This window comes from Mandrillus leucophaeus, unplaced genomic scaffold, assembly GCF_000951045.1.
Source record: "Mandrillus leucophaeus isolate KB7577 unplaced genomic scaffold, Mleu.le_1.0 Scaffold2, whole genome shotgun sequence".
Lineage (NCBI taxonomy): Eukaryota > Metazoa > Chordata > Mammalia > Primates > Cercopithecidae > Mandrillus > Mandrillus leucophaeus.
Genome location: NW_012102031.1, coordinates 11,259,637 through 11,273,057, shown reverse-complemented (window position 1 = coordinate 11,273,057; position 13,421 = coordinate 11,259,637). Strand labels below are relative to the sequence as shown.

The 13,421-nt window shown below is 52.5% G+C and overlaps 1 protein-coding gene across 1 annotated transcript in view; it reads right to left on the bottom strand.

Annotated features, from left to right (window-relative positions):
- Positions 1 to 13,421, bottom strand: part of SYN3 (synapsin III) — a 613,179-nt gene that overhangs the window by 16,922 nt on the left and 582,836 nt on the right. The window contains exons 8-10 of the mRNA XM_011978990.1: positions 10,286 to 10,428; positions 6,735 to 6,809; positions 2,499 to 2,601 (exon numbers count right to left, since the gene is read on the bottom strand). Coding sequence (XP_011834380.1) covers positions 2,499 to 2,601; positions 6,735 to 6,809; positions 10,286 to 10,428 — 321 coding nt within the window. The remainder of the gene's footprint in view (positions 1 to 2,498; positions 2,602 to 6,734; positions 6,810 to 10,285; positions 10,429 to 13,421) is intronic.

Sequence of the window (13,421 nt, the reverse complement as noted above, 5' to 3'; positions counted from 1 at the left end):
CCACTGGCTGAGCTCTGACGGTGGAGTCTGCCCCGAAGGTACACAGGCGTCCTGCACCCTGCCTGTCCTCTCTCCCCCTGCCCCTGCCCACCCCATTTTATTCCGGTCTCTGTTTCCTACATTCCCTGCAGTGGAAAACAGCCACCACAAGGAACCTGAGGTTCATTTTGGAATCCCCACGGTAGACACAGCCAAAGGAAGTGGCCGCTCTGGTCTCCCCAGGGAAACATTTTCCAGTGGGCAATGTCATTCCCCGGACAAGGTCACAGAGGACAAGTTCAAGGGTCTTTTTCCCCGAGTATTTGACTGTGAGCCTCTTCACAACACATTTCACACACATTTTCAGTTCTCACCGTAGAGGCGGCTGAAGAAACCAGTGTTTTGGGACCTCTTCTGCCTTTTTTTTTCCCTTACTCGGGGAAAACACCTTTTATATTTTTGGTAACAAGTTTCCCATCTCCCCTGACCCCACTCCAAACTCAAAAGCAAAGGAAACAACTCTGGAATGTTTCTGCGAGGAAAAAAAAATCTGAAAAGCCATCTTTCATTTTCCCTCTGGAACATTCCTGGGAGACATTGTTTTCTTGTTTTTTTGAAGTCCAAGCCCACTACTTTTACTTTTTTTTTTTCTATGTGAAAGGCCTTTCATCCCCAACCCTCTGAATGGCTGAAGGCAGGAAGCCTGGGCCCACGAGCACGGATTCTTTTTTTTTTTTTTCCCCTAAGAGTGAAAGCTGAGACCCGGAGAGGCAGGGGCTCACGGGGGACAGAGAGACTGCTGGTGCAAGGGAGGAGCTGGCCTTTGGGGGTCAGGGGAGTCCAGGGGCTCTAGGAGACAGGGCCCCTGTTCTCGTGTTTGCGGTTGCACTGTGTCCACCTGGCTTGGGGGCTGGCTCCCGGAGCAGCGGCTCAGTGAATAAATAAATGAGTGCTTGTGTGCCAAATCTGGGTTCATGTCTGGTGGTCCCCGTGAAGGGATGCGGAGACAGGAGGGCCTGGTGGGGTCTGAGGAGCTGCTGTGCTGGGGGTTCTTGCCCCACCTCTGGGCTGAAGCTCCCAGGAAGGTGGAGGATGAGCTCCTCCAGGGAGCAACTGTACAGGTCAAGGCATCTGTTCCCAGCCTCTTCCACGGCTCCTCCAAGTAGGGGCTACTTGGGGAATTTCAGGTTTGGTGGCAGCCAGAGGGAAGGTGTTTGCGGGCCTTGAGAGGAGAGCTGTTCTCAGAGTGGGACTGGGTCTGCCAATACAGACACAGCTCTTCCTGCTGGAGCTTCCTGGCCTCTTTGGGGAGGAGAGAGGGGCCATGTTCATCCTGGACTCCCTCCTCCTACCTCCAAGTCCTGGGCGTGAACACCCTCCTGGCATGACTGGGCTCCCACCCACTGAGTCACCTGGTCCTGCTCGGCCGTGGGCTCCTGGGGAGTGAGGCAGACATGAGGGATGGGAGGGCCGGCTGGCTCCTGTGGTCACCCCAGCCATGTGCTTCCCATTAGCCGCCCACACCCCGGGGAGGGGACAGCCGCAGGGCTGTCCCTCACGTGTCCTGGCCTTGTGTCAGCACCGCCTGTGGAAAGAGGGGGCTGAACGTGGCACTGGAGCTGTGAGTGTGGAGATGGGAAGTTATGGAGGACTCTGAGGCCAGAGGGGCCTTTTCAGGGGAAAGCAGTGGAGAGCCACGGGGCATGGGGTGGGGGGCAGGGAAGAGGAGTTGGGGAGGGGACGGGAGGGCTGTGGGACCATGAGAGACACCGGGAAGACATGGGGGAGAGGTGGGGGGTGGTGGGATACGGTAAGCATGGAGAGGAAGTGGCGGGGCTGGGAGGGCTGTAGGATGGGGAGAGGCACGGGCTGCTGGAGGGTCTTGAGAGAGATTCTGGAACCCACAGCCCTCTGTGAACCCCCTCTTACCATTCTGCTTCCCTCCATCTTCCCCTCTATTCATGCCCCTGTACCATTCCATTCCCCTTCCAAATCCTCAATGCTCTGCCACTGTTTCTCACCCTCTCCCCTGCCAGCCTGCACACCCATGTCTATCAAGTCTATGGCTGTATCCCCAGAGCCACACCCATGCTTAGCCCATGGGAGCCCCCTAAGGCCATGTTTGTTGAATGAACAAATGAGGGACTGTCTGCATGGCGACCAAGGAAGGGTGCCCAGTTTACATGCTTGGACACTGAGGAAATGGCGGGGGCCCTATGGGACAGTAGCTTGCTGACCCTTGGCCAGATGCCCTTTCCCTTTCCTTCCTAAGGAAGGGGAGGTTGTTAAACCTCGTGCCCTGAGGTCTCTCGACTGAGTTCCGAGTCCCCAGGCATGAAGCCTTTCGATGCCTCTGAGGGTGGGAAGGAGCCTCCAGAAGCAGCTCACTGAGGCCTGGGCTGCGTGTGTCCTGGAGCCAGGACACAGCTGATGGTGCCAAAGATCATGCAGGGATTCCCTCCCCCTGGCATGCCTGCCAGGCTGGAACGGCCAGGAGGACTGCCTGCTTCATCCCTCACCTCGATGATGTAATCTCTGCCATCCTTGCTGTGGACGGCCTTGACGGCACAGATGTCCAGGCCACCAAACATTTCCGAGCAGCTGTCCACCCACAGCCTGTACCTGCAGGGACAGATGGACAGACAGTGAAGTGGCCTGGGAAAGTGGGGAAGAGGGTGGAGGAGAGAAGTGGATTCACAGGGAGAGACAGTGATACACACATCCAGACAGAGATGGAGAGGGACAGAGAAGCAGCAAGAGAGACAGAAAGATGGAGAGCGTCAGAGTCCAAGACGCAGAGACAGGCAGGCAGAGAGGCAGGGACACAAATGACAGTGGGACAGAGACCCAGAGAAAGGACAGGAGAGAGCCAGGAAGGAGGAGAGAGAGGCAGGGTGGGGGAGAGAAGGAACCAGAGTTGGGACAGGTCTCCCCCAACCCCAGGACTTGCTGGCTCTGCAGTAATGGGGAGCCTACCCTGCCCCCATCCGGAGTCATCCTGGACACCCAGCTACCCCTGTGTCCCTTTTCTCTTGGGAAAGCTGCTCCAAGGGCTCCAGAAATCCCTCCAGGCCGCCCTTCCAGTCCCAGCCCTGGCCGGACAAGAGGCTGTGGAGGACAAAGGGTGCATTTTTCCCGGGCCCAGGGCGGGTGGGCTGGGGAGACTGGCAGGCTGCTTCTGCCTCGCCCAGGGGGCCTGGCCCTCTAGACCCACTGCTTTTGTTCCCCTTCCAGCCACTTGATGTCTGCAAGGCCAGTTTGCTTTGCTGGGGACAGATCTCAGCGCTGGACTTTGACCCTGCAACAAGGAGGTGGTTGTATGTGAAGAAACCGTCCCGGCTTGCACTTAGTTTCCCCTGTGGGCTGGATTTGGGAGTCACAGGGGACTCTGTGTCAATGTTCTTGCTTCTCACTCTCCAGGGTCATGCAGGGCATGCCTACTCTCACATCGCTTTGCGTGTCTGAGCCATAAGTGCTGGGATGAGGAGGGACTGAGACGGGAATGCTCTCAGAATGGATTCTCATCTCATCCACCAAAGCCTACTGAGGCCCAGAGAGGGAGGCCGGCTGGTCCAGCTCACACAGTAAGGCAGTAAGAACACCAGGATCACCTCGATCTCCTTGACTCTCAGTCCAGTTTTCTCATTCAGCTGTAGCATGGAGCACGTGATATCATCAAAGTAAAAGGAAGGATGGAAACTCACACCCATGGAGCTCCTGCTATGTTCCAGACATTCTGGGCCTGGGGGCTGACTCCTCATCCCCTCGGATCCCAGCACAACTCTATGAGGAAGATTTTAACCCGTCTTACTAATGGAGGAAAAGGCTCAGAGAGATGATTAAGTGACTGTGCAGCTTCCAAACCTAGATCCTGTCTGATTCCAGATTCCAAGCGAGCCACTCTTCCTCTCGTTCTGAAGGTGCCCCAGAACATCCATTCTCACTCAGCATGGCAGACCAGGGACCTACCTTCTTGCTGTTAATTCCTTAATACTTTTGGCGAAGCCTCTCCCTCTTATCATAAAATGGGAAAGCCTAGATCTGATTCTGGTTGTACCTCAGAATCACCAGGAGAGTTAAATGCATAAACAGCCAGACTTCGGCTCCGCCCTATGTTAGGGTAATTTCTGTAATTTTTGAAAGCTTTCCATGCAATTCTGCTATGTGGCCACGTTTGGGGACAACCTTGGGTCCTTGGAGCTTGAAGAGTCCTCTGGAATCTCTGATCAGGGTCCTCGTTTTCGGCCCCAGTGGCTGACTCGTGGGCGCCACACACTTAGGGTGAGCTGTGCCCTGAGACACACTCATAAATCAGGTATCTTCTCAATGGAACATGGAAATCTGAGCCGAGGTCCAGAGGCAGCTGTTTCCAGAGGCTGTTTTCAAAGGATGAACCTTGGGGTGCCCTGCTGGCTGCACCCCATAGGACACAGGCATCTCAGGGTCTAGGAAGGGGCTACAGGCGTACAGCAGCATGAGAGTGCTTGGAAAATGGGGGGCCCTGCTCTCCTCCTGCCAGGTGGGACTAGCACCAACCGAGTGACATCACTGGTTTTGCCCAGGAGTCAGGCCACCTGGCAAGCAGGCAAGCCAGGTGGAGGGCGGGGTCAGGCCCTGTGTATGAGTCCCTGTATGGATTTTGTTCCTGTGGGGATAGGACTGGGGAATCTCTCCAGCCCAGACCCTGAAGTACCGCCTGTGACTGGAAAAGGGAAAGTGGATTCCAGGCCTGGGCAGGCCCACTCCCATGGTAGGTTCCTCCAGGGATGGCCCATGCAACCTGGGACTTGGCAGAGCCAGGGATAGGTGGCGTGCTGGGGACATCTGTGAGTGGCTCAGGAGGCACTGGGGAAGGCTGGGCTCACGTTCGGGAAGGGCCATAGAGAAGACGGCCACGACTGTCCCGTGAACACCTGTTGGGGGAAGGAGGTGACTGCCTCAGCCACATGATTCAGTTGTGCCAGGTCACGAGCGCAGCCTCCAGGAGACTTATTAGCACAGGTGGGTTCCCAGGTTGAAGGTGGCAGCTGCCCCCTGGGGTTGATGGGAAGGGCAGGTGCGCCTCCCTGCCAGGGGCTGGCTCTGGATTAGGTGCTTCACAGCCCTCTCTCATTCAGTCCTCACACCTGCACTCTGACTTGGGTATTACTGCTTTCATTTTGCAGTTGAAGAAGCTCAGAAATGTTCCTGAACATGCCCAAGGTCACACTCAGTCTCTATTGCTGTACGGGGTGGTCCCACTCCAGTCTCCAGGGGTGCAGACCTGACATCGGCCTCCAATCACAGCGTTGCAGTGTCTTGGGCCATAGTGATTGGTTCAGGGATGGTCACGTGACCTAAGCCAGGCCAATCAGTACATATGGCTCAATTTCAGGCTTTGGTTGAAATGATTGGGAAAGAGAAATTTTCTTTCTTTTGAACGCACTGTGAGGATGAAAACCTGGAGCCACTGTATGCTACCATAAAATGAAAGAGCCTCCTGGATGAAGCCAACACAGAAAGAAGCTGAACTACGGTGGGCAGAGGAGCCTCAAGGCCTTACCTGACACTGTATATCTGGAGTCGTCAGTGACATGGGCCAGTAAATCCCCCTTTTTGTGCAAATCAATTTGATTTGTGTGGTAGCCCTTGCAACTGATACAGAGTTCTTAGAGGGAAGGATTGGATTTTTTCATCCTTTAGTGCTCAGCAGAACATGGCCTGCAGTAGGTACTCAGTAAGTGTTTATTGAACAGAGCTTTTGAGCTCACAGCCCACGCTCTGTCCACTGCTATTGTGTGGCTGCTGGCAGAGGTCACAGGGCATGCAGGCAAGAAGGTATGTATGTGGCAGGCCCTGAGACCAGCTGACTCGGCCCTTCGGCCCTTCCTTTTTTTTTTTTTTTTTTTTGAGACAGAGTTTTACTCTTCTTGCCCAGGCTGGAGTTCAATGGCATGATCATGATCTCAGCTTACTGCAACCTCTGCCTCCCGGGTTCCAGTGATTCTCCTGCCTCAGCCTCCCAAGTAGCTGGGATTACAGGCATGTGCCACCATGCTCAGCTAATTTTGTATTTTTAGTAGAGATGGGGTTTCACCATGTTGGCCAGGCTGGTCTTGAACTCCTGACCTCAGGTGATCTGCCTGCCTCGCCCTCCCAAAATGCTGGGATTACAGGTGTGAGCCACCGCGCCCGGCCGGCCTTTCCTTAAGCGGGGCTGGCACAAAGTGTCTAAAGGGAGAAAGACCGAAAAAAACCTTCAGCCAGAAAGCATCCCTAAAATATGCACGATTCAGGGGACATCAACCTCTCCCTGTTCATACTGAGATGGAAAGAAGCTTGAGAGAGAAGTGGACTCTCCAATATGCCTGGTCTCCTAATAACGCTTCCTTGCAGCTGTCAGCGCACAGGAGGGCTTGGCCAGGGCTTCCTGACCTCTTCCTACAGCAGCTGGTCAGGGCTGGAAAGACCCTGGACTTGGAGTCATGACAGCAGGGTTCTACTCTCAGCTGTGTCATTAATTAGCTCTGTGGTCCTAGACAAATCACTTCCCCTCTCTGAGCTTTCTTCTCCCCTCTGTAAAATGGGGTTATTTTAATGCCTGCCCTGTAGGCTGTTGTGGGCAGTGAAGATGATCATACCTAGAAAAGTGTTCTGTGGATGGTGAGGCACTGGATGGAGGGCAGAGTGGCCTTCTTTTCAGGGCTGTTTGTTGCATTCCCCCTTCAGCTCCTACCATGGCCAGCACCTCTCCCTACACCTCCTTTGTCTCTTACCTCTCTGTCATGGCCACCTGCTCCAGCATGGCAGAGCCTGTGTTGGCCTTCCAGTTCCCAGAGATGGAGGTTCTCCTGTACCAGAACAAATAACACATTGAGGGAATTAGGGATGCTCGTCACTGATCTGCTTTCCTTCTTTGCTTTGGCTGTCAGGAGGCTCTGACTCAAATGACTGGCTCACTCAAAAATGGCATGTATTTTTAGGTACATACTTTATCTTCAACTATATTTTCCTATGTTTATTTCCCTTCATGCTGTTTGCCTTTTTTATTTGTTGGATCTTAGGTATTGTTTTCTAAGTCATCTTTGAAATTGAAAGATTGAATTAAAAAATGCCTATATCATCTGATGAAATCCCCCAAACCTTGGCGTGTTTTTGAGGAGAATGAGGGCAGTGTGTGTAGCCCCTGATGATTCTGGAATCTTTTGAGGGCCCCAAAATGTTAGAAAAGTGATCCTTAGAGAGAAGTGACTACTTTTTTCTGGTAAAGATTAGGAAGGCCTTCTGGTCTCTGACTGTGTTGCCATCCTTCTCTGTTTCCTTGCCTCTTCTGCTCCAGTAACAACCGACCTCTCCTCCGGTGCTCCGCTGCCCATGGCTCTTTCCTAGTGTCACAGCCTCTGCATGCCTTCTTCCCTTTACTCCATAGAGTCTTTGTCTCCATCTTCACCTCCCTAAGTCCTGCTCATCCTTCAGGTTTCATCTGACATACGACTTCCTGACAGCCCACCTTCCCCAGCAAAAATAGACTGCCCGGTGCTACACCCTACACGAATGCTCAGGAATGCTCATCTCCCTTCTGATGACTGCGTTAGTGTCCTCTCTTCTCCGATGGAGGGGAACCCTGAGGGTAGGGGACATGTTTAACTTCATCCCCTGTATATCCAGTATCCAGTGGGACCTGGCAGGCAGTAGGTGCCCAGTAGGTACCTACTGGGTGAGGAACTGTGTACACTGGGGGAGAATCCAGACAAGCTACCTATCCCTAACGGTGCATCTGGCCTCGGCAAAGACTGAACAAGTTTAAGCACAGGGGTGTAGGTAGAGCTATTTGTCTTATGGTCAACGGAAGGTATGTGGTTGAGATCAAAGGGTGAACTGGGGAGAGGAATTGACACAAAACTGTATCATTGTAAAAGAGAAAATCAAATGTAAAAATGCTGAGAATACATGACCACCAGGAGCCATAAGACACCGCACCATAGTTGGCAAGGTTGTTTCCCATGAGGCTACAGGTGAGCAGTTCTGAGACTGGGCGCATCCACTGAGACGGAACCAAAAAAGTGGATAGATGGTGAGTGGGGGAGCCGGATTTTTCTCTGTTGGAGTGGGAAGTTATAGATTAGCAACCAGGAAAGGCTAAAATGAACCAAGTGGTACCAGATGAAGGTCCGGGACATCCATAGGATTCTGTTCAGCCTCATAGGGATGTGGATGGGGATATGCGGAAATAATTATGGATATATATGAATACATGGGTAAGGATACACTCATGTATTTCCTTATTGTGTCTGCTAGGACCTAGAAAGAATGACAGCCCAGCAGCGACAAGCACAAAGGCGCGAGTACAAGGCAGGGAGTGGGGCCAGAGGAGGTTGAACGGCTGGGGAAATTCTACACTGAACTCTGACGTGAACTCCCTCCTTTGGAGGTGGGCCAGGCCAAGGTCCAGGAAACTCCGTAAGTCATGACAAAGTGGAGCTGTCAGGCCAGGGAGGCTCCGCAGAAAAAATGCGGCAATGAGGTAATCCTCAAGAACAACAACAAAAAAAAAGCAGAAAAAAACTGGGACAAGGTGTCGTCAATGTCAAGTGGAAGCTGAAACAGTGAAGAGAGGAGGGAAATGATATCATGACCTATGGTGGGGGCCTCAGGAATGCACTGGAATGGGCCATAACTCACGGTGGGCAGGGAGGAGGTGACTTTATCACCCCAAGGCCATCTGAGAGCAGGGGCAGGTCTGGCCTGCCTCGTGGGAGGAAGAGGTTGATTGGTGGAATAGGGCAGAGTTACTCCTTGAAAATGAGTTCCATCCCTTTCCTGCGAATACTTCCTTCTAGGGCAACTGCCTGCACCTCCTCTAGTTTCACAAACAATGACAGGGCGCAGTAGTTGCGACAGAGACGATATGGCCCGTCAAGCCTAAAACTACCACCTGGTCCTCTACAGAAAAAGTTTGCTGACCCTTGGTCTAGGCAATCCAGGTAGTGCCAAAGCAACCACAGGCAATCCGTAAATGGGTGTGCAAGGCTGTGATCAACAGGACTGTATTTAGAGACAGGTGGCAGCTGGATTTGGCCTGTGCTTGTGGTTTGCCAACCCCTAGCTTAAAGCACAAGCTGCCCACACAGAAGCCTGTGGATGGAGGCACCTTCCAGCTGTCCAGGGCTAACCCTTGCAGTCCTCACATATGGAGCCCTACACACAGTCAGTGCCCCATAAATGCTTGTCAACCAGGCAGCGATTGGCCCTCTGGGGTCCCATCATTTCAAGTGGAACTAACAATAACATTCCAGAGTGAAACAGAGAGAGGGCTTGGAGCGAAGACCTCTCCCAAGGACGAGACAGTCCACCTACTCCAGAAGTCCCCGTTCATCCTCATAACCACAGCCCCATGTAATCCATCCTTTGTTGAACCACCCAGGTGAAGGCGGGCTGCTTTTCTCCGCCTGGCATTCTTTCCTTTTCCTTTAGATTCAGCACCTCTATTTCCACTAGGCAATGGCCCTGCCCACACTGCATGCCTTCATGGTGGGACTCTCCATACTGCTTTTCTCTAATCAATAAAACACAGTCAAAGTTGGACTAATCAGTACTTTTTCCGTGGAATCGCAATCTTGAGTTAAGCCCCGAAAATGACTAGGGCAGGTTCATTTACCGGTGGGGATGCCGTGAAAATTGTTTATTATTATTTCTGGCTGCCCACATTCCTGGGTTGCTCTGTATCCTAATGCTTCCGAAACTGATAATTGAGTTGGGAGATTTTTTTGTTTGCTTTTTTTAAGTTTCTGATAACCCATGGTTTTCTAATAAATTCCCTTTTAAAAACCCATTAAGTTAATGATGTGTGGTTTCTGTTGCTTGCAGGCAGAGAAATCTGGTGTAACCTCCTCATTGGTCTTATTGGCTTCAGAGAAACCGTTTGGCAGCTCGCAGCCTCATGGTCAGCTTTTAATAAACACAGATCCTTTGCTCAGAAGAGGAAAAAAAATCCAAAACCCTCAGCAAGGTATTCATAGCCCTCCTTGATTTGTCCCCAAATTTCTCTCTCAAAGACATATATCCTGTGTGTATGTGCAGTTCCCTAGACGTGCCAAGCACCTTTCTTGCTCTGGAGGAAACAGCCCTTGCTTGGGTAGGCAAATATCTGCCTGGGGATAAGCAGTGACTGAGTATTAGCCCCTCGGCCGCACTGGCCAGAGAAGAAAGGCAGTAAGGAGATAGGATGGAGGATAATAATGCGCCCTTGGGTGCAGGAGACAGTGGCTGGACATGCACCTCTGGGCTCCCTTCCCATGCTCCCCCAGCCCCTGCCCCAGAGACTCACATGTAAGCCTTGTAGTTGGATCCAATTTTCTGGACGCGGATGTCGTACTTGGAGTCGATGAAGGCCTCAGTGGTGGCGTAGGTTTTGGCCATGGCGACCACGCTGGTGATGTCCTGGAAGTCAAGCTGGTTTTCCACTTTGATCTGTGTGGGAGGACGAGGGGGATGAGTGCCACCCACCCCGTGTTCACTGAGCCCACCCCATGCCAGGAACAAGTGCTCTGTCTATAGACATGAATTCCCTTCAGAAGGTCACCTGCTGGCAGGGAAGACAGACACGGGAAGCAAATCATTCCACCACACACCACACAAGCTGCAGAGAGGAAGGGAGCGATTCCGCTTGGGTGGTCGAGAAAGCTTTACAGAAGAGGTGAGCTCTGAACTGGGTTTGGAAGGATGAACACGTTTCAGATGGATGAAGTTGTAGGGCCATCCTCCAGAGATGCGCGAGGAACCCACAGTGGGGGAAAGGGCAGGTGGCACAGGCTCGCTGACGGGGGATGTTGCACGGGCCATCGGGGAACAGACTGGAGGGCCACTGTCTCTGGGAAGGAGCTAGGATTTTAGCCTGAATTTTCTGGAGAGCCGCTGAAAGAGGGAGTGGAGTTTAAACAAGGAAATGGCGTAGTTTGCGTTTTAACAAAATCACTGAAGCCGTTGTGTAGAGGATGGAATGGAGGGGTGTGATATGAGACACAGAGGGTCCAGTTAGGAAGAAGGGAGTGTGCATGTGTGTGTGGTGTGTATGTGTAGGGAGCGTGTATGCTGGTGTGTGTTGTGGAGTTTGTGGGAGATGTCTGTGTGTGGTGGGTTTGCATGTGTTTGATGTATGCTACGTGTGGTATGTTCTTTGTGTGTTTATATGGGGGTGTGTGTGTGTAGTGTGTGATATATTTGTGTGTGGTGAGTTTGCTGTGTGTGCTCTGTGTTGTACATGTGGTGTGTAGTATGTGCTGCTTCTGTGTGTGTGTGGTGTGTGATGTGTGTGGTGTATTTGCTGTGTGTGGTCTGTGTTGTACATGTGGTGTGTAGTATGTGCTGTTTCTATGTGTGTGTGGTGTGTGGTGTGTGTGGTGTGTGATGTGTGTGGTGTGTTTGCTGTGTGTGCTGTGTGTTGTACATGTGGTGTATAGTATGTGGTGTTTGTGTGTGTGATGTGTGTGGTGTGTGATGTGTGTGGTGTGTGATGTGTGTGGTGTGCTTGCTGTGTGTGCTGTTTGTTGTACATGTGGTGCATAGTATGTGGTGCTTGTTTGTGTGTGTGGTGTGTGATGTGTGTGGTATGTGTTGTACATGTGGTGTATAGTATGTGGTGCTTCTGTTTGTGTGTGTGTATGTTTGTGTGTGCGCACACAGCCACACACTGGAGAGGCCGGCTTTGCTAGGCCAGAGGCTGGGAGAGAAACTCACACTGTTGACTGGGCTGAGCCAGGAACACAGAGAGGTGTCCCGGGCTTGGGGAGAGGTCCCAGGAGAGCTTCTAAGGCCAAGCGCAGAGGACGAGGCCAAGGCTCCGTGATAGTGATCTTAAGACAGAACAGAGGCTGACTCCCAGCGGCTGTGGACGGCTGGGTCAGTTGCTCCCTCCCACTGGCCATGGGAGCCCTGCTTGTTCAGAAGCGGCTCCCCTCTTCCCTGTCACCCTCACCCCGACAGCAGAGGAGTTCTGATGCTGGGTCAGAGATGGGCAGAGCCCTGTGGAGTGGCTGGGCGCTGGGCGGTCTGCGTGGGGTTGGTCTCGGCCACACCCCATCTCACGTCCTTCCTATCTCCCTCTCAGCCCTTTTCTGCCTGCCCTTCGAGGCTCAGCACTGACTCGGCGACTCTGGCCCTCCCACAAGAATGCCCACTCACATCTGCCCAGCTGCGATGCTTACGCAGGGTATTTACAGCTCTCCGTGGGGTCCAAACAGGATTGTGGGCAGGCTGGGCACTGTTGTGGTCACTTAACAGGTAAGGAAACTGAGATCTCTTGACTTGCTCAAGGTTGTAAAGCAGCTGAGCCCAGAGCTAGGCTTGAAACTCTGGACTCCAAAGGCACAGCTTTTCCTTGAACCATCTCAGGGGTCTGTGCATAGGTGCCTGCCTGTTTTACCATAACGGACACAAACAGCAACAGGAGAGAGGCTGGACAAGCCGCCTCTCTTCTTGGCTCTCTGAGTGATGACTCCAAGTCTCAATTTGCAGAGAAAATAAACATGACCAGGCAAGAGTTCCCTATTTTCCAGCCCTTTTCAAACTCAGCTACCCCACCTTCTTCCTCCCGGCTGCAGCGGTGGTGGTGTGCCTCCTCCCTTTGTTCTGGGTCTTCTAAGCCCTTGGTTTTAGCTGGGTACCTGGCCTCCTCAGCCAGAGATTACTTTGCTGCAGTCTCTCGTGCAGGTAGATGTGCCCGAGTCTCCAAGCTCTGGCCAATGAAAACTGGGTAGCCGTGATATGAGCAACCTCTGGGTGGTGCCCTGAAGATGAAGATAATCTTCCCCGTCCTTTTTCCTTCTTTGCTCTGGCTGGGAATGTGAACATGATGGTATGAGCAGCAGCAGCCATCTTGGGCCATGAGGTGGAAACCGCATGTTGAGGATGGCTGAGTAGAAAGTTGGAAGGACCCGGGTCACTAGCACTGTGAAGCGCCCTATCAGCCCTCGACTTGGACTCTTACACGGGAGAGAAAGAAACTTTAATCTTGTTTAAGCCACTGTTCTCTGGGTCTTTTTTTTTTTTTTTCTGAGACAGGGTCTCAATGTGTTACTCAAGCTGAGTGCTGTGGCGCGACCATGGCTCACTGCAGCCTTGACTTCCTGAGCTCAAGCAATTCTCCTGCCTCAGCCTGCCGAGTAGCTGGGACTACAGGCGTGCACCACCAGGCCCGGCTAATTTCTGACTATTTGTAGAAACAGGGCCTCACTATGTTGACCACGCTGGTCTCAAACTCCTGGGTTCAAGCGATCTTTCCACCTCGACCTTCCAAAGTGCTGGGATTACACACTTCAGCCACTGCGCCTGGCGCCTATTATGTGGGTCTTCGTTAAAGCAGCCAAATCACATTTCTGCTCATTATTTTTAGTCTCTTGCTTTTCGCCGATTCTTTATCCTTTGGATTAACGTGATCAAGAATCCACCATTCTCCTCAACACGTT